Below are 19,904 nucleotides of genomic sequence, written 5' to 3'. Positions count from 1 at the left end.
GAAACAAACGAGTGTACAGTTGGCATGAAAAGGTGGAGTGAATCAAGAGCCTTACCTGTGCTAAAACGGTGATGAAGTTACGGTTAAGGTGCACCGCCTCATACAGCGCCAAGAGAATCGCCTCATTGGTCCTGCAGGGTCAGACGGAGGTCAAAGGTCAGTGATGGGATCTATGACACTATGTACGTGCAAGGAAACTATTCTTTCCACTTGAGGCACAAAGATGGTGCTTAACATTTACATACTGTAGTTAATTGTAATAGTGTGTTGTGATTCTAGCTACTGCAACTAATAATGCAACAGTTCAATATTGGTGTATCATCAGTTATACTATTGGTATATATAAACCATCATAATATATTTCTATTATTCACATAATGGCTAGCTAAATTAATAAATGTTCATATTACTTGACAAAAGATTATTGGGACATTTGTCATAAACGTGGGTTCGTAACAGGTTTAATTCAAGCAAAACAGGGCTATCGGCACAATGTGACCAACATTTTTCCTTAAAGATTTCAGTATCATTAACAGCAACATTGTATAACTGCTAATAAATCATAAGAAATGTTCAGGCCAGGAGAACCGGACTTCTGGTCATCAGCATGGGAGTAACATCAACAACATGCTTTGATCGTGTGCGTGTGTGTGTGTGTGTGTGTGTGTGTGTGTGTGTGGTCTAGTAGTGATGATCTGTATTTCCAGTCAACAAACAGTAGCAATATTAGTTAATATTATGTACGTGCAAGGAAACAGGATTAACAGTTTCAATGCCGAACACTGAGTTAAATGTATACTTTACACATATGCCCTGTACACTCAGTTAAATGTATACACATACTGTATGCCCTGTACACTCAGTTAAATGTATACACATATGCCCTGTACACTAAAAAAATAACACCAAAAACATAACATCAATAGTTTTGAAGAATGTTTGTATTAGCCGTGTACTCCAACTGCAGTACCCGGATGCACCAGCAGTCGTGCTTGGAGACTTAAACCAGTGTTCTCTGGACACCGTGCTGCCGGGATTTGAACAATATGTCAAGGATGTGACAAGGAAAAATAATATTTTGGACAAGTGCTATGTAAAGATCCCAAATGAAATGCATATGTAGGCAAGATTGGGCCACCGATAGAGACCTCCGACCACAATGTTGTGTGCATGACTCCAGTCTATGGTCCTCATTCACAAAGGAGAAATATGCCACAGAGTAAAGGTCATGCGTAATTATATCGTATTGATGAGATGAGATATACTTTATTGTCCCACAAGGGGAAATTTGTCTTGGGCAAAAGTGCATTAGTACGTACATCAACGCTTTTTAAAACAGACAGACAATACAAAAAAGGACAATACACAGTAGCAGCAAAGTACAAGTCACAAGAGTATCACAAAAGAAGTGCAAGTTGCAATAAGAGAAGGTATATAATATAAAAAAAGTGTATTCACAGTTTATAGTACACAATCACAGTAAAGTGCAATAAATAACTGATGAAGGTCAAGAAGTCCCTTCCCCACTAAGAACTATGAACTATTAGTAGAACAATTGAAGTGGGAACAAAAGAAAGTTTGAAGCGGTTGCTCTTGCAACGACACGCTCTGTAGCGTCTACCAGAGGGTAACAGCTCTGAGACTGAGCACCGTTTTCTCAAAGATTGTCTGAAGAGAAGGAGAATCTTTCCTACCAATTACCTTCATGGCTGTTTTTTCCATTTTAGCTATTCTAGATTTGAGCTGGACAGAGAGTGTATTCATCCGAACGATCAACCTACGATTAGCTCCTGTGTTATTCAGGGAACCAGGTGTAATCACTTCATTTGTGCGGATCGCCCGGCGTAAACCATGCGTAAATCCGCATTTTTCCCCAAGCGATTCGCCTGGTGTCGCCTGGTTTGATGGAACATCCACGGCCCACGCCACACCATATAAGGCAACAGGAAATATCGAAATACGTCATCATAGCCTGCACAGATATACAAGTTATACAACAGTGAACCGCGATGAGCTTGTAGAAGAGTTAATTTTGACAGGCGGGTCTCTGCCCGGACAGATCTTCAAGCAAACAGCGCGTGTTATGTAGGCCTATATAATTATAAACGAAACTTGCCAACTTGGCACGCATTATTGCTTCACTCCTTGTTAAATGTCAGAACGTTAATAAGTTAACTGATGTTACAGTTACTTTCACATGAGAAAGAAGTTAATTTGTAGGCTACTGTTCACCACACGACCAAATGCTATATTACAACTCTGCAATGATAAAAGCCCTTACTGATGAATTGCCATGCACTTACTGCAGGGTTATAAAAAAATCACACCAGTGTGAACCAAGTGGTGCAACTCCCGTCTATTGGTTCTCTGTATCGTTCCAATTTGTATCATTCCAATTTCTTCTCTGTATCGTTCCAATTTCTTCTCTGTATCGTTTGCGTCCAGCAGGTGGCAGCCATGTCACATACTTCTCTCGTTCCAATTTCACGCATGCGCACACCACTCGTGCTCACACAGGTACATCACAAACAAACAGGTACACGGACATTGCATGCTGGATGTAGAAGTGGTTGCACCACTTAAAAAAGAAAGAACAATTGCACACTCGCCTCAGAGCTGCATTGATTCATGCGGGGAAGTCCGTCTTTTAGATTAATATCATCTCACTGTCATCTGTCTGAGTGCCATATGGAGAATGGATTTGTTCTGATCATGGACACGTAGGCATATAGCCATTTAAAGTTTCAACAGCGGGTAGCCTATATCCTCTTTGTTAGATGTAAGTGCAGGTTCATTTCATGATGTCGTCATATTAAAATGATTCGCGGGACACTTGATTGATCTCATGATGAGATCAATGTAGTAGCCTACAGCCTACACAGCTACAACGTTGCCCATATTATAATTAATTAAGGTGAGCTGGCTTAAAACTGACTGGCCGAATTCCACGCGATGCCATAAATGTGGATTTATAGGGCTATTAGCCCTCGTGACTGCTGTCTGTCTGTCAGACCGGCATGTCTCGTGAACCATAGAATGCATTAGAGCCGTTATATTAATTTTCCAATGTAAATTTCACCCAGATTGGACTCGGGTTCAGCGGCAGCATGCTGCTGTCCGCCACACAAACACACACACACACACACACACACACACACCGACAGTCAGAGAACTGACTCACTAAACAACACTAAACACACACTAAACAACGTTGGATTCGTACAGTGCAGAATGCAGATAAGTATATGTTCTTATTATAATTGCGAGTTTGTTTTTTAACATGCAGCGCGAGTCCGCGAGAGCCGATCTACAAGCTCACAACGCGTTGCACTGCGAGTAGAAGGCTGTCAAGTGAGCAGCAATCGCGCATGCTAGAAATATCCTAATAAATAAATAAAAAGGTGTCGGGCTTGCCTCTAGAATGAATGCATTTAGGCATACAAGTGCATACAAGTGCACTCGGCTTTTATATATAGGCTATCATTTTTTTATGTGCTAACCAATGTTGGGGACACATGCCTACATATTTTATCTGAGATTTGGGAACTATTTATTGATTCAGCATGAAGACTAAAGCCTTCTGAATAAATCTACGGAAGCGTATGCTTGCGTAGATTCCTCCGCCACCCGACCAACCAACAGCAGCGTCAAGTTCACGTCCATGAATTCCGAATTAATGTGGGAATCCACGTAAATGCCTGTCCACTTACGTTACGTAACGTTATGAGCGTAAACGCCGTTGTGAATGAGGACCTATAAGTCCAAATTAAAAAGAGGGACGCCAGAGAAGAAAGAAATATAATAAATGAAAGGAAAACAGCCTTCATAAACAAAGATTTTGGAGCACTTAAATTGGCAGAAAAAAAGTTAAAAACGAAAATGAGGCAGGCAAAATTGGCACATAGACAGAGTCTGGAGGATGCGTTTAATGCCAATGATCACAAAAAGGCATGGGATACTATGAAATCTTTGACAGGAATGTCAACCCCAACGAAACCTATTGTGACCGAAAATGAACTTGGCTTTTCTAATGACCTAAATACCTTTTTCGCCAGATTTGAATCATTGGACAATTCCTCAAAGTGCACTGAAATACTGAAGGCTGTAACACCTCCCCGCTCAGACAGAATTACCATCACTAAAGAGGATGTAAGGAAAGTGTTTCAGTGTACTAACACAAGGAAAGCTAATGGGCCAGATGAATGCACTGCTTTTCTCCTAAAAAACTTTGCATCCGAGCTGGCTCCAGTGTACCCTGGGCAAGACCTACGCTGAAAAGACTATCAGCGGAAGTTGCGGGATTTTAGCGGAAGTATTGCCCAAGGAAATGAGGTTGATGCTTTACAAATCAGTTTACATTCTCTGCAAATGAAAGTGTGGCGATAGGTCGGGAAAATATCGTATCCGGGGGAAATACATTTGAGGATACATCCGCCGATAGCTTCTTCTGCCTTAGGTTGTGACCAGGCTTTTCTTTTCGCAGATAAGTAAGCCTGAGACCGAGGCTAGCTCCAGTGTGGCAACCAATATTCCAAACCTCTGTAGACACACACAATTCCCCTGTCTTGGAAAACCTCACGCATACAACCACTACTAGTGCTGCCGTAATTGTCCAAAAATTGGATTCGGATATTTGTTTTAAAAACCCACGTGGATTCGAGCAATTCGAGCCATTCGGATTTATTAATAATTATATTTACACCAATACAACCCGAGACATAACATTTAAGATCGCATTGCTGGCGCAACTCTCTCTCTCTCCGCGCATTGTTGGAAACAGAGTTGGAACACAACGCATGCATTCTACCTTCTCCAGTAAAACTTCACAGACATTTTACTTAAATGAGCAATCCTACCACACAGCCTTATCAAAACGAGGCACGGAGGCAGTATTATTTCACAGAACAGAACACTGCATTGCTGCTGCTACCGGACCCGGCACCACATTTCATCCTTACGCATTTTATTTATCTTTTTATAATTTCCTGAAGGATAAAGTCGCTTCATGATTGAAGATTGATGAGTGATAGATCTGTGTGTCGTCTAAATATATACTCTCCCGTCTGTCCGAAACAACACCGAAGCAAAGCCTGTCCCAGATTCTGATCACTAGATACTGTTGACGGAAGATTTCACCCTTCTGAGCAGCGTACACCCACCCACAATACAATAGTCTGATATACTACAGAGTACAGAGGGTGAAAGTGAACAAAGACAGAAGAGATTGTTTTTGGTACACCACCAGAGATACACAGATCCCCCATTACTATTCATGGTGAACCGATCAACCAGGTATGTTCATAAAATTACCTAGGAGTAGTAATAGACCATGTCATGGAACGATCAGATTGATTCAGTGTGTAAGAATACAAAGCAAAGAATCTACTTCCTTCGCCGTCTAAGATCCTTCGGTGCTAGTAGACGGATTCTTCTTTTCTTTTTCACTTCTGTTATTATGAGTGTTCTTCAGTACTGTAGTACCACCTGGTATGGATGTTTGTCTGCAGCCCTAAAGTCACAACTGCTGCAACAACTGAACATTTGTTCAAAGATTGTTGGACAACAACTTCAGAAACTTTATACATCCACGTATGATAACAGCATCCTAAGGTTAGCAAGGAATATCACCTCTAATACTAAGCATGTGTTGTATGGACTGGAGAATATAGGTTGCTACCTTCAGGAAGGAGATATATAGACTAGCATACAATAAGGTCAGACTAAAGAGGTCCTTTGTCCACCAGTCGACCTTGAGGCTTAATCAGGAGTTGTAGTAGCCATAGGGTAATCTAAGCCAGTGTTTCTCAACCTATGTACCGCGGCACTTTACTGTGCCTTTGAAATCTCCAGGTGTGCCTCGAGATTTTGACCGAAAGTAACACTAGCCCTCCCTTGAAAGCGATAGCTAGGCGTCCTATTGTTGCGTCGTTGTTGTTGTCACACGTCTAAATAGACGTCCGAAAACAACATGACGACGGAACAATAGACTCTTAACGACCATCGGCCATAGAAATGTTAATCGCCTGGTGGTGTCAATCCCTCCAGAAAGACACCACCAGAACCCGACAGCAGCACACACAGCGCCGCCGAGTCACCTCCACCTGACGACGGCACAGCAACAGCAGCAACAACGGCGGCTACTAACGCAACGCCTACAAAGAAAGCCCCTGCCAGACTGTACCGCGATGATTACATGAAGTTTGGCTTCACGTTTACTGGGGATAAAACGTACCCGATTCCGCTGTGTATAGTTTGTGGATTCAAGCTTGCAAACAGCGGCATGGTTTCCGAGTAAACTGAAGCGCCACCTTCATACCAATCATGATGAACTCGCTACAAACACTTTTTCGTGAGCTTGAAAGAAAAAAAGGAGAAAGACACAACGAAGCAGGCAAGTCTCTTGATACACAGTACTACTAAGACTTCTGAAAAAGGTCTGGAATTAAGCTACCAAATCGCAGAGATGTTGGCACAGTTAAAAATGCCACATACATTGGCAGAAACAGTAATAGCCAGATCATTCAAACTCGTCCTTTTCTTTCTCTTTAAAGTTATTTGACGAGTGCTGTCATGTGTGTTTTTAAAAGTATATTGGGTTCATATATATATATATATATATATATATATATATATATATATATATATATACACATACATACACACACCGGTATATATACAGTATATACACACACCATATATCTAGGTGTGCCCCGAGATTTTTAGGCTATGAAAAGTGTGCCCCGGGACAAAAAAGGTTGAGAGACACTGATCTAAGCGGTGGATATTGCTCTCGTCTTCATGTCTTTATGTATGTAAATTGTCTTGTTCTTTGTTATGTAAAATGCGTGTATATGTGTTCTGCATACTTGGCTGCTGTGTCGCAAGACCAGGCCCGGCGCCAGGATGAAATGACAGAGGGGGCAATCGGGGGCAGGTATTGGACATGAAGACAATGCGCCACATTTGCATATCTATAGAGGGCGGAGGCGCACGATTTCGTTGGCTTCCTTCCTTTCAATGCCTGGAAATGTACCATTGTTTTGTCTGTAATTATTTGATCTAAGGGGGCAAAGAGGTTGATTTAGGGGGGCAAACACGCCCTTTGCCCCACCGTGGCGCCGGGCCTGCGCAAGACAAATTTCAGTGTGAACTGACAATAAAGTACTATATCATATCATATCATATCATATCACTTACTGTACGGAGAGCTTCTCATCTGCATCTGCTATAAACATACTGCCCACCTGTGGACAGGAGAGGTACCACTCAGCCAACACAATGACCCACTATATGTATATGAAAGCTTAGCATCAGATAGCATTTCAACAAACATACAATAATACACATCAGGGCTGCACAATCATAAGACATTTCATATACAATAATACACATCAGGGCTGCACAATCAGAAGACATTTCATCATTGTAGAGTGTTGGCATGCTGGAAATATTGAATCACTCGGATCAATGGCAGGCACTAATACATGTGAGACCAATAAGCATTAACATAAATCTATCAAAACAATGTGATTTAGATACGCTCAAACGGCACCACAACCTCATCTATGCCGTCTCCCTCCCATCTGTCCTATGGTGTCCCATTAAAGAAAACAAAGGGGGGGAGGGGGGGGGGGGATTGCATGGCCCAGTAACCACAGAACTCTGACTCACAGAGCACTGACAGTTTGAAGAGTGATGGTCTTACCATGCTGGTGAGGGTGGAAAAGAAGCCACCTTGGTTCTCCTCCTCTTTGTCTTTGTACTGCCTAGAAGGGAGGCAGAGCGGAGGAGAAAGGATGGACCAGGATAAGCACCGAGTGACAGGGTAAGGGATAACACACCTGCTCCATAGATTGATTATAGTTATGCTCGCTGAATCCTGCTAGCCTGTCACCTTGCAGGCAGTATAGTGTCCCCTCTCATTTTCACAGGCCAATAGACTGACAGATAGAAAGACAGTCAATGATTGAATCCTAGTGATTTTGTGTAGTGATTTGGAACACTGTAGACCGTCTCTTCACCCACACATACCCTTGAGGTTGAGACAGAGGCAGACAGGGATTCTCTAATAAACAGGGGGAGAGACTAGTGAAGAGCAGGGCAGAAGGCAGCACATATCAAAACATCATTCAACAGAAGAGACTATCAAACTTTTTCATGTCAGAGACATGTTCACCAATGTACTTTCATTAGGCCATGGGAATTTATTCCATCGTAGAAAGTCTCATATGAAAATCTGCTTCCAACTCCCAATCATGATCTCCTAGGTTTTCTTATTAAAACTAGATGGAAACAATAACAGTCTAAAACAATCGTATTGGGGTGGTGACATGATTTGTTATTTTTTAATAATAATATTTTTTAACGATCAAACTTAAAATAACACAGATTCTTTCCCGGTTTTAATGGGTTAACAACTAATTGTCTTTAAATGTCTGATTGCCCGGTATCGCAAGATTAGATTCATAGTGGTGATGATGTTGAAATATATATCAGCAGAGTAGTCATTGTAATAATGTTCAAAACTACTCCTCATTTGGCTGGGGACACCAGACCCAACTTTGAAAACCACTGAAAACCAAATGTAGCTTTTTGTACGTTGTCATGGTTTTCGCCTCTCCCATGTCCAGGTTTCTCCTGGGGGGACTGGGGACATTAGATTACAAATGCTGCCTAAAAAGGCTGAGTGACACGGATAGACAGTTTTCCCAAAATAAAATGTAACAATAAACACAGAAATGAGTCAGACAAAGCTCATGAATAAACATGAGACACCAACAACTTAATACAACTGACATCTAATTTATACCTGAACTAATATAACTTGGATGTCAATTCAGCCTAGAGCACATATTCACTCCAGATTAAAATTATCATAATATTCAGTACCTTCTCCTAATGTAAGCAACATGGCAAACATCTCAGAGACATTATGTAACGATGGATATAAATAACACATCTTCTGAAGAACAGAAATAGATATCCGATTTTGTAGAGAACAAAATCAAAGCAAGAATCTCAAGGGACTCTCAGGCAACAAATTTAAAACAGATCTCACCTGTTATATTCTGTCAAAGCCTGGTGGACCACCATACCCATTCCCTGGGAAACAAAATATTTCAGTCACACATTTTGTCATTTACAAAGACTGAGTCAGTATTCAAGGATTTAGTGCCTTGCTAGAGGGCATAGCACTGAAGCCCTGCATCTACTTGCTCCTTGTTGCAGGGAACGAAACCTGAAACCACTTAATAAATCACATTGAGTGCCACCTGGTGGAAAAATGTGGTGGTGCTTGGGCGCTACCGGATCAGAATCTGTTTCATGACGCGTTTTATGACGCGCATCCGGTTTTGGCTAAAATTTGTAGAAAATGCCAATGTTCCAAATCGCGATAACCAGATAATTACAAATGACCTCCGAACATCGGCGATTTGTTCAAAACCATGGACAGCGCCGTAGTTTCAGAGAAAAGAGTGTGCAAAGACCGCGGCTAATACAAAAGCTATGGATAAACACAAGAATAGCCTGGGCAGCATTCCTTGTCGGGTTTATGATCTGGTCGGGAGCAGATGATATCATTACGTCATGTTGTAGTTGTTGTTTTGTAGTCATCAATCTGGAGTCATCAATCTAGAACTTTCTTTCCCTCAAAGCAATTTCCCCCCAAAAAGCTGCAGGCTACGAGAGAACGAGGCACACTTTTATTGTTATTCTTCCGGTTTGAGGGAAAGGAAGTTCCAGATTGATGGATCCGGATTAAAGTCTGTGGTTCTATATGGGCTGTGGCAATAATTTTGACAATAGCTCACAGCAAATGTATTGAGAAAAAACAAATAACAAAAAATAACTTTTTTTTTTCTTTTCAATTCATTTTGGAACCATAATTTTTATTATGAACTGAACTAGTTCCCTTTAAGTTCCCTTTCTTCCCCTTAGTTCCCTTTCTTTTCAATTCATTTTGGAACCATAATTTTAATTATGAACTGAACTAGTTCCCTTTAAAATGTGTAAAATGAGCTAGTTCATGTAGAAAGTAAACATTCACCACTGGTTAACCCATTCTGACCTGAGATCAGATTCATACGAGGTTTCCACTGGGACACCCACTGGTCTGATTAACCCATTCTGACCTGAGATCAGATTCTAGAAATGTCAGTCGCTCTTCGATTTTTCAAAAATAGCAGACCTACAAGCTCGTATCGCGCCACTCGGTGGCGCGATATGAGCTTGTAGATCTGCTATTTTTAAATAGCTAAAGCATAACATGATGCTGACACCAAAATGGGTGCCCGGTCAGAATGGGTTAAGAGGACGGTCTCTCCTGTCACGTGATATGACAACCTAGAATTATCATGTACTGTATGAACAATAAGACAAAGGTCAAGCAGAATAAAGAAATAAGACAGACAAACATAAAAAAAAAGATACATAAAAAGGTTAAAAACTTACATCTAATGTTGGTTCATCGTCCACAATGGAGAGCTTCACTATGTAAGGATTCACCGACTGACAAATGACACAAAGTCACATTTTGATTAATCCGATCGATAAGTATCAGAATCAAATATCCCTCCAGTCCCAACACCCACACATACGCAAGTGTGTGTCACACGCACACACACACACCTCATATTTCCTGTAGTTGACCAGTAGGGCCAAAAGGACTACAGCATCGTAACCATGCTGGACCCTGCTGGACACATCTGACAGGATCTGTGTGTGAGAGAGAGAGTGAGAGAGTGAGAGTGAGAGTGAGAGTGAGAGAGAGAGAGAGAGAGAGAAAAGCAGTGTTGAGTAAATGACCCTCCACCAAAGGTAGGAATGGAACTCCTAACCCTGGCAATGTGTCATACTAATACAAATAAGCTAGATAAATTAGGACCATGCCATCAAGATGGCCCCGTAACGTACCTGCAGAATGGCCTCAAAGATGCTGTTGATCATCACATACTCCAGTATAGTGTTCTGACTAATGTTGTCAGTCACCTGCAGAAACGGCCATGTTAGTTAAGTGTTGAAAGAAGCAGCATGCAATGACTATTCCAAAAGACAACATAATAATTACAGTATACTGTAGTTAGTACATGCATTTATATTACTATTACTATAAACAAAGCAGTTGTGCTGTGCACACGTTGTGCATGTACTGTATGTATGTGTTGTTGTGCCTCACCGTGACCAGGCAGAGCAGTAGTTTGAGACAAAGGCTCTTCAAACTTTCAGAACCCTCTCCACACAGAAGACTGTCCAGACTCTCCATCAGCTCCTACACAGGAGAAACACAAATGCCATTCAAATACACAAATATCTCTCTCGTTCAATCTTATTTTAATTAAGGCAGTTATTAATGTCAAACAATATCGCAACAATTCCCCACAAATACCTACCTTCATTCTGAGCTCAGCCTTGTCAAAGCCCATAAGCATGTTGATGATATCAAACCCAGAGGCAGACTTATTCTTCTGATGAACCCCTCGGAACAGAGCACACAGCGTCTAGTGGAGGGAGAAAATGGACATAGCAAGAGACAGGGGGAAGGAAGGGAAGACAAGAGAGAGACATCATTAACGCATTTTGGGCGGGCACCCCTTTTGGTGTTTTAAACATTATGTTATAATTTAGCTATTGAAAAATAGCAGATCTACAAGCTCATAGCGCGCCACCGAGTGGCGCGCTACGAGCTTGTAGGTCTGCCATTTATGAAAAATCGTGAAAATGTGCCTAAAATTTGGAATATATTTTTTCAGAACAAACATTTTTAACTCAAATCTTTGCTTCTGGGGAGGGTCCCTGGAACAACATGCTTTCAGATGGGGGTCGGTGGCCAATTACATATCATTTTTGGGGTCCTTGACATGAAATATTGAGTGATATAGGCCTAGAAACATAGAAAACTGTCAGGATTTAGAAGACACTTTTTTCAGGCCTGAATGGTTTAACCCATTCTGACCGGGCACCCATTTTGGTGTTATAGCATCATGTTATGCTTTAGCTATTGAAAAATAGCAGACCTACAAGCTCGTAGCGTGCCACCGAGTGGCGCGATACGAGTGACATTTTTTTAAATCTGATCTCAGGTCAGAATGGGTTTTAATCAGACCAGTGTGTGTCCAGTGGAAACCTCGTATGAATCTGATCTCAGGTCAGAATGGGTTAAGATAGAGAGTGTGTGTGTGTGTGTGTTGAGATGACTCCATAGACAGATATGACAAACTGCAAGTAATTCACGTAGCCAGGTTGTCCCCACCTGCAGGGCGTTGACCACCTTGATCTGGTGCTCCTCCCCTAGAGCCTGCACACAGTGGTGGAACAGAGAGTTGATATTGTCCTGGATCCTCTGCACCTCCTCCCCGTCCAGACTCTCCAACTTTGACTCCAGGTATTCCAGGTTCACCTAAGAGGGAGAGAGGGAGGGGAGAGAGAGAGAGAGGTAAGGCTAAGCCTTGCAGCAGCTTGATATATATAATATTGCATTGGTGACAGGGCCTTCGCTCATGTAGCTACCCTATATGTCCTTCATGTCTGATTGTCTGTCTCAGTTAAGTATTATTTACTAAGGAGCGGACAAAGTGCTGCTGGATAGAAGTCCTTTCCTCTTTGAAGAAAGAAACCACATACATAACAAGCAAGACATTGGGGATAACACTGTCATCCAGACATAATGCATTCAGACAGTAAACATTTGTTCCCAATTACAAACAGGTTATGTGACAAAAGATGAACGGCTTCATAGTATGGATATTCACGCTCCAATTGCAGCCACTATTCAAATTACCAGAATATCACACTAAAGGTATTTTTTTTTACTATTTGCACACAGATCAGGTTTTTTCGCTGCGTTTTGAAATCCGCCACAAAAAGAAAACGTCACGCAAAACAACCTTGCACACCGACTGCGATGTGTGTCATTTATAAATCGTAGCAATGTTTTCATAGAACGAAATGGAGTGGAGCAGCAGCAGTGACGATGATCCCCTGATCCTATAATTATTTAGAAAATGTTTAGTGTACACACCCTGATGTCACCGTGTTTTCTCTCTGCATTCTTCCACTGCTCTGTGTGTGTGTGTGTGTGTGTGTGTGTGTGTGTGTGTGTGTGTGTGTGTGTGTGTGTGTGTGTGTGTGTGTGTGTGTGTGCGTGTGTGTGTGTTATAATGGGCCGGGCGTACATTGGAGATAGACAGGTGGTAGTGGCTTGTGGCTGTGTCATTTACTAATCCACCTAATAACTTGCTGAGATGATGAGAGTGTCATCAATACCTTCATGAGAAAAAGCTCATCCCAGAATCGAGGGTTGTTCTTGGCTGGGTCTTCTTTCTAGAGGGAAAAAACAGACAGCAACAAGATACTGAAACCACCGTCTTGCAGCCATATGATCAGTGAACGCCACCTCCCGATATACCTGGTAACATCTCAATTCAAAAGGGCTACAAGTAGCTGTTCTGACTTCACCCCTAGATCTCCATATATGGAGCTGGCCTGTTCTGACATCACAATGATGTTCTCGTTTGTAATCAGGGGGGCAGTCAGACAGATATTTTGTGAAGCCTATAAGGAAATCGCGATTCCTATAATGGCCTGTTGTGGCGCTGTCATTGGACCCAGAAAAACCCATAGCCCCATAGAAGTCCATGTATTTGGGCCCAACTTCACCTAGACTGTATTACCTTAACCCATTCTGACCGGGCACTCATTTTGGTGTCAGCATCATGTTATGCTTTAGCTATTTAAAAATAGCAGATCTACAAGCTCATATCGCGCCACCGAGTGGCGCCATACGAGCTTGTAGGTCTGCTATTTTTGAAAAATCGAAGAGCGACTGACATTTTTAGAATCTGATCTCAGGTCAGAATGGGTTCATCAGACCAGTGTGTGTCCCGCGGAAACCTCGTATGAATCTGATCTCAGGTCAGAATGGGTTAATAAACATGGTCATGAATACTTTCTGCTTCCAGTCACTAGTTTAAAGTCTAATTTCTAATGTCATAATATTCTTTTTGGAAAATTATGGTCCCATTAATTATAAAAATGACCATAAAGTCGCGTATGTTCTGAGGGGCGTGGCTACCGTTACAGTCTATGATCGGGATTCCCCTCCCACTCGAGTCAAAATAAAAACCAACGGAGAAGAAGGGGGGGAAGTCCCGCCTCATTGTCTGGGCCAGCCAATGGCCAGCTGGGCCAAAACGGAGCCAGCCAATGGCCAGCTGGGCCAAAACGGATCTAGAAATATGGCGATTTACATCAGGAATTACCATAGAATTACAGGCTTCATTTTACGTCCATGTTAGACCCGGGGAACGCTTTGTCCATATTTTTTACAGTCTATGTTTGTAATCCACGTAACTCGAATTCGTGGACACGTAACTCGAATTCAAATTTGACTACACACGTTCCACACCACCACAGGGAGTGCAGTGCCCGGTGTCGAGGGCTCTGGCCAGGCTCTGGTCAGGCTCTGCCGGTAGACCTAATGAGCCTAAAGCCCCTAACCACACCAAAGTGTCAAGACGGTTTTTAGCGTTGTCCCTGCGGTGTGATATGTCTTGTTGCATGTTGACCCTAGTGATGCATGGAATTCAATGGCCTGACCTAAACCACACCAAAGGGTCAAGACGGTTTTAGCGTTAACTCCTTGCAACCGTTTGGACCCAAGGAGTTGCATGGAGTTGCACCCTTTGGTGTGGCCTAACCACACTTTTACCTCACCTTTAACCCACTCTGACCTGAGATCAGATTCATACGAGGTTTCCACATGGACACACACTGGTCTGATTAACCCATTCTGACCTGAGATCAGATTCTAGAAATGTCAGTCGCTCTTCGATTTTTCAAAAATAGCAGACCTACAAGCTCGTATCGCGCCACTCGGTGGCGCGATATGAGCTTGTAGATCTGCTATTTTTCAATAGCTAAAGCATAACATGATGCCAACACCAAAATGGGTGCCCGGTCAGAATGGGTTAAATGACATCACATTGAGATTAGGCAACACACTTCATAATTGGGCATGTCTGACACAGAACTCCAAAAGGGACACAGACAGATGGGTGGAACAGGTACTCTGACACGGGTACAACGGGTACTGCATAGCCGGTGGGGCATGGATCTCAAACTTTCATCGTTATCGACTCTACAGCCGGGCACTGGTCTAGTATATAAGAATTTTAAGTGCAATAAATAATTGTTACTTGTTTACAACAAACATCACATAAGATAAAAAAAATCCTATACATTGTATAAATGATATATTATATAATATATTCTATATACACAGATTCTATATAATCAATTCTATATATAATAACCCCGGCTTTTACCTTGTCGTTGCCCAATCCAACCCAAGGGCCAGACTGTCAGCCCTACTCTACAGCCTGGGCAAATAGTCAGATACATACTGTAGGCCTTCAACTGTACTGTATGGCCTTACCCAACAACGAAATGTCAGGTGATCATTTGTTAACCCATTCTGACCTGAGATCAGATTCATACGCGGTTTCCACTGGACACACACTGGTTCTGATTAATCCATTCTGACCTGAGATCAGATTCTAGAAATGTCAGTCGCTCTTCGATTTTTCAAAAATAGCAGACCTACAAGCTTGTATCGCGCCACTCGGTGGCGCGATATGAGCTTGTAGATCTGCTATTTTTCAATAGCTAAAGCATAACATGATGCCAACACCAAAATGGGTGCCCGCCCAGAATGGGTTAATCACTACGCATAGACTTACAAAGACAATAAGAGAATAGCACTCAACTCTTCACTTTAATAAATATAAGTGACAGACGTTGGTCTTGTTGGTGCACCTTCAAATGACACTGGCTGTTTTCGTTTATCCGGTTTTGTCTGGATAATCTAGTGTCTCCTCTAGAACAAAAACACTACATTACTATCTTAATGTAGTGTTTTGGTAGGTATGTTTTTTTTGTACTAGATATATATATATATAGTATCTGAGGGGAGGGAGAGGTATGTTGCCGTGTATGTATGAGAGTTTTGTTGTCTTTTAAGTAAAAGAAATGTAACGATAAACATATTGTTGAAAATAATTAAATAAACTGAAGATTGAAGACTGAAAACATCACATAATGTATTTTCAGCAACGCTAGGCAAGACCTAGTCCCTAGGCCTGTTGAGTGTCAAAGCGGAAATACTGGAATTTGGCACGAGTACCGCCCAAGGAAATTACATTGAGGCTTTACGGAGGCATTTACATTGCCCTATGATTGGTCGAAACAGACAGCTTCCAGGGAAGTGCATACTGTACAAGTCCCGCCTTATAGGTACAGTATTTTCTACAATAGGTTGTCACCAGGATCTTCTCCTCTGAGATGAGAAAAGGCTGGGAACGAGGTTAGTTTTTAGCCAACATGCCCCACTTGCAATTTTGATGTCACTCACCGCAAAGATCTCATCATACATGAGCACCACCTTTTCCTTCAGTGGTTTCTTAGAGGACGATGTCCTCCTCAACAGCCCCGCCTTCTTCTCCACCTGAGACATGGTTACCTCTGGACACACCCGCAGACCAAAAAGATAGAACAACACACACACACACACACACACACACACACACACACACACAGAGAACAGTGGTGTAAAGAATCCATGACAGTGATTTAAACCGACTGCACCTATCACAATTATTACATAATAATTACAAAGTGTTTTTATGCGTCATGCCCTGCACAACTTTTGTTTACGAAGGCTAAAAGCCAAAACAGAAATGTAATTTTTATTCATAATGTTTCATTAATAATAAACAACAGAAACAAATGAAATTGTCAATCGCAATCATTTGAGTGACACTTATTCGTCAAGTAAAATGTCATAATGCTGACAGCCCTATAACCTCCTACCATGTGGGTTGAATGGAGTCGACTCCTCCACACCAAACTCCTACCAGCCTTGGCCCCACACAGGGCAAGGTTAACTGTCTGTGGCCAGTTGGTTGTTCACAGCTGGTCAGACATCCTTTCACCTTCCTGCAAGGACAATGTGTAGTAGTAGATAAATCATACCCAAGTTCCCAACCAACCAATGACCTCATTTACAACCAGAATTAGTCTGCATTACACTCAGCTTTAGGGGTGTAACGATACATTTTAACACCCCGAACGCCTGGGATTATTGAATCCATTAAATCATAGCGGCAAGCGATTTATAGCAGCGGAGCACATTTAGCGACGGCCCGGACGTTATCCCGGATGTGGCTGAAGTAGCTTGATGTAGCCAAAACACTCTCGAGGTCGATCGACAACAACGGGAGGTATGATTAATTCTAACGCGACTATAGCGACGGGACCGCGGTGGGCCGTTTAAACACAACAGACGCTCCCAGCCTGTGGGAGCGATGCGATCGGTTTTGATATCAATAATCTCCGTCCTTTTGATCAATCTCCGTCTTGAGTGCTGGGCGTTACTAATTGATAGGGCGGAGAACTCTGTCCTGTGTGCTCAGGGTGTTAAGAGCGATACCTATTAACACAACACATGGTTGACGATAGCGGTTCGTTATGGCGATACGATCAATGATTTTAAAGCAATACAGTAACTATTTAGCAAAGAAATGTGAAACATGTTGATAGTTAGGGCCTATTCATAGTCATACTCCTATTTTAGAGGAATAAAAGTCGGTTCGGCTCTGTATAGCCCATTCTGACCTGAGATCAGATTCATACGAGGTTTCCGCCGGACACACACTGGTCTGATGAACCCATTCTGACCTGAGATCAGATTAAAAAAATGTCAGTCGCTCTTCGATCTTTCAAAAATAGCAGACCTACAAGCTCGTATCGCGCCACTCGGTGGCGCGATATGAGCTTGTAGATCTGCTATTTTTAAATAGCTAAAGCATAACATGATGCTGACACCAAAATGGGTGCCCGGTCAGAATGGGATAGCCTACAATGTGACGTCATTTGAGGTTCGGGGGCGGGTACCGTCCTAAAGTCGGCTCTTCGGTGCTACTGAAAATTTCTGACGAGCCGAAATCATTTCGCCGAAACAGCGGTAAAATAGGAGTATGAATCGGCCCTTTTAGCCGCAATTTGCAACATTTTTTTTTATATAATGGGATGAATCTAGAGTTGCAATACCCTCCCTCCATTGACATCCCATTGATCCAAATACAAATTTCCGATCTTGAATTAAACAACATTAAACTCACCAACACTGCAGCTGTAGTGCAAGCTTGAAATATCCTCTCTCTTTTCTATCTATATATTTGTTTCATTAACCCAACGTGCTGCTGTGTTCCTGCATTATTATGTGCAAATTCTAAACAGGTGGAATGCAGAGCCGTTGAGTGACTTCCTACACGCCCTCCTAAATTCCAACACTTAGAAGAAAACATTATCACAGCAAGGAATTTCTTAGCAGAAAGTAGCTCATAACATGTCTACGGTGGATTTTTTTAAATAACTTGTCTAAGGCAGATTTTGGGTACAATCGAATATTTGCATTTGCAAAACGATACGATAAAAGTCAAACGGTACGATATGTTGCCGTTTACATTTCGATATACTTTGATTCTTGAAATTAAAATCGATGCAGTTACTATATCGTTACGGTAACAAGAAGACTCACCCGGTGCGTGCCCGTTTTTCCTCCCGGAATTTTCCCCAGTGAGGGGGATAACTTTGTAATATGCTATTGGCTGTTTGTATTCTTTTTGGAAAAATATAAAAAGATACTCTTGTGGAAAGGCTATATTATATTACTTATATTGACCTTATAAACAATTTAGTATTATTTAGTATATGTAAGGTTTTGCCCCCTCAAATGGTACCTCGTCAGATAATCCCCACATATCCTACAACAACTTCTGTGAACAGACTTCACTGTAGTAGCTTTTCATAAATTATATTTGTACTTAGGCTGTCTGCTGTCATGAAAGTTTATAGTTAGAGAAATTCAAAATCCAGCCGTCTGCTGTCCAGCCTAACCCACCCCTCACTGGGGAAAATTCTGGGAGGAAAACAGAAACGGGACCCCTACTTAGCCCTGGTCCAAGGCTTACAGCGAGCCTCTCTCTGTCAGAGAGAGGCTCGCTGTAAGCCTTGGACCAGGGCTAACCCCTACTCAGCTTCCAAATTGGTGGGAGTTACATATGGGATGGACCCTCACCCTATATCTTCTGGATCAGACTTTGTTCTGTATGGATGAAGTCCAGTGGTATGCAACCTAGCAGAGTGTCAGTGTGGATGAATGAGTGACATATTTACATTCCTGTGTGGCCACAACTCAACTATAGGCTTTACACAAACACTACTTACCATTACAAATACCTTTAGACTGGATATGTGTTATTTGGCATTAAGCGTATTTGACTGACAGTCTGATCAATAATTTAGAAACATCAGCTGACGTCTGCCAAAATTGTTTACACATGACATGGGCGGTGAAAAAACAACTGCAAGATTAGCAAACGGTAGCCAACTAACTTAACTATGTTATACTATAATAGCAATACCCCAACTTATGTTCCATTTGGTAAGCACGTCAGCACGATGTCTTATTTAAACTTTTGATAACTTATTAGATTATTAGAAAATTCCAGTTCCTCACCGGCTAGTTAAGGCAGCTAACCTTATGTTAGCTTGGTTTACGTTTAGCTAGCTGAACACTGAACTGTGTTATTCAACCCTGTGCATGTGAGCTAGACAGGAGTAGACAGACACTAGACAGCCTGTTAGATTATTTGCATACACTATTTTTTTTAATTATTTTTGTTCTTACCTTTCAAACTGTCATCAATTACAACATAAAGTTGGATTTGTGTGTCGCTCAGGAGAAATGTAGCACTGCTCGACCCTTAGCTCCTGTTTGGTTAGCTAGTAGCTAGCTGTTGCTGAAATCATTCGGTAGTTTTGCTGCCCGCGTGGTCCTAGTGTCC

General features: G+C 41.9%; 1 protein-coding gene across 1 annotated transcript in view; it reads right to left on the bottom strand.

Annotated features, from left to right (window-relative positions):
- Positions 1–19,862, bottom strand: part of armh3 (armadillo like helical domain containing 3) — a 24,039-nt gene extending 4,177 nt beyond the window's left edge. The window contains exons 1-14 of the mRNA XM_083764532.1: positions 19,748–19,862; positions 16,867–16,992; positions 16,409–16,518; positions 13,264–13,320; positions 12,251–12,397; positions 11,391–11,498; positions 11,177–11,269; positions 10,915–10,989; positions 10,630–10,716; positions 10,453–10,509; positions 9,059–9,102; positions 7,706–7,766; positions 7,198–7,244; positions 56–131 (exon numbers count right to left, since the gene is read on the bottom strand). Of these exons, the coding sequence (XP_083620658.1) occupies positions 56–131; positions 7,198–7,244; positions 7,706–7,766; positions 9,059–9,102; positions 10,453–10,509; positions 10,630–10,716; positions 10,915–10,989; positions 11,177–11,269; positions 11,391–11,498; positions 12,251–12,397; positions 13,264–13,320; positions 16,409–16,510 (954 nt within the window). The 5' untranslated portion in view covers positions 16,511–16,518; positions 16,867–16,992; positions 19,748–19,862. The remainder of the gene's footprint in view (positions 1–55; positions 132–7,197; positions 7,245–7,705; positions 7,767–9,058; positions 9,103–10,452; positions 10,510–10,629; positions 10,717–10,914; positions 10,990–11,176; positions 11,270–11,390; positions 11,499–12,250; positions 12,398–13,263; positions 13,321–16,408; positions 16,519–16,866; positions 16,993–19,747) is intronic.
- Positions 19,863–19,904: the final 42 nt, after the last annotated feature.

The sequence above is a fragment of the Protomyctophum parallelum genome, assembly GCF_964188405.1.
Source record: "Protomyctophum parallelum genome assembly, chromosome: 5".
NCBI lineage: Eukaryota > Metazoa > Chordata > Actinopteri > Myctophiformes > Myctophidae > Protomyctophum > Protomyctophum parallelum.
Note: the sequence above shows the minus strand (reverse complement) of the source record. Positions and strands in the feature narration are given on the sequence as shown.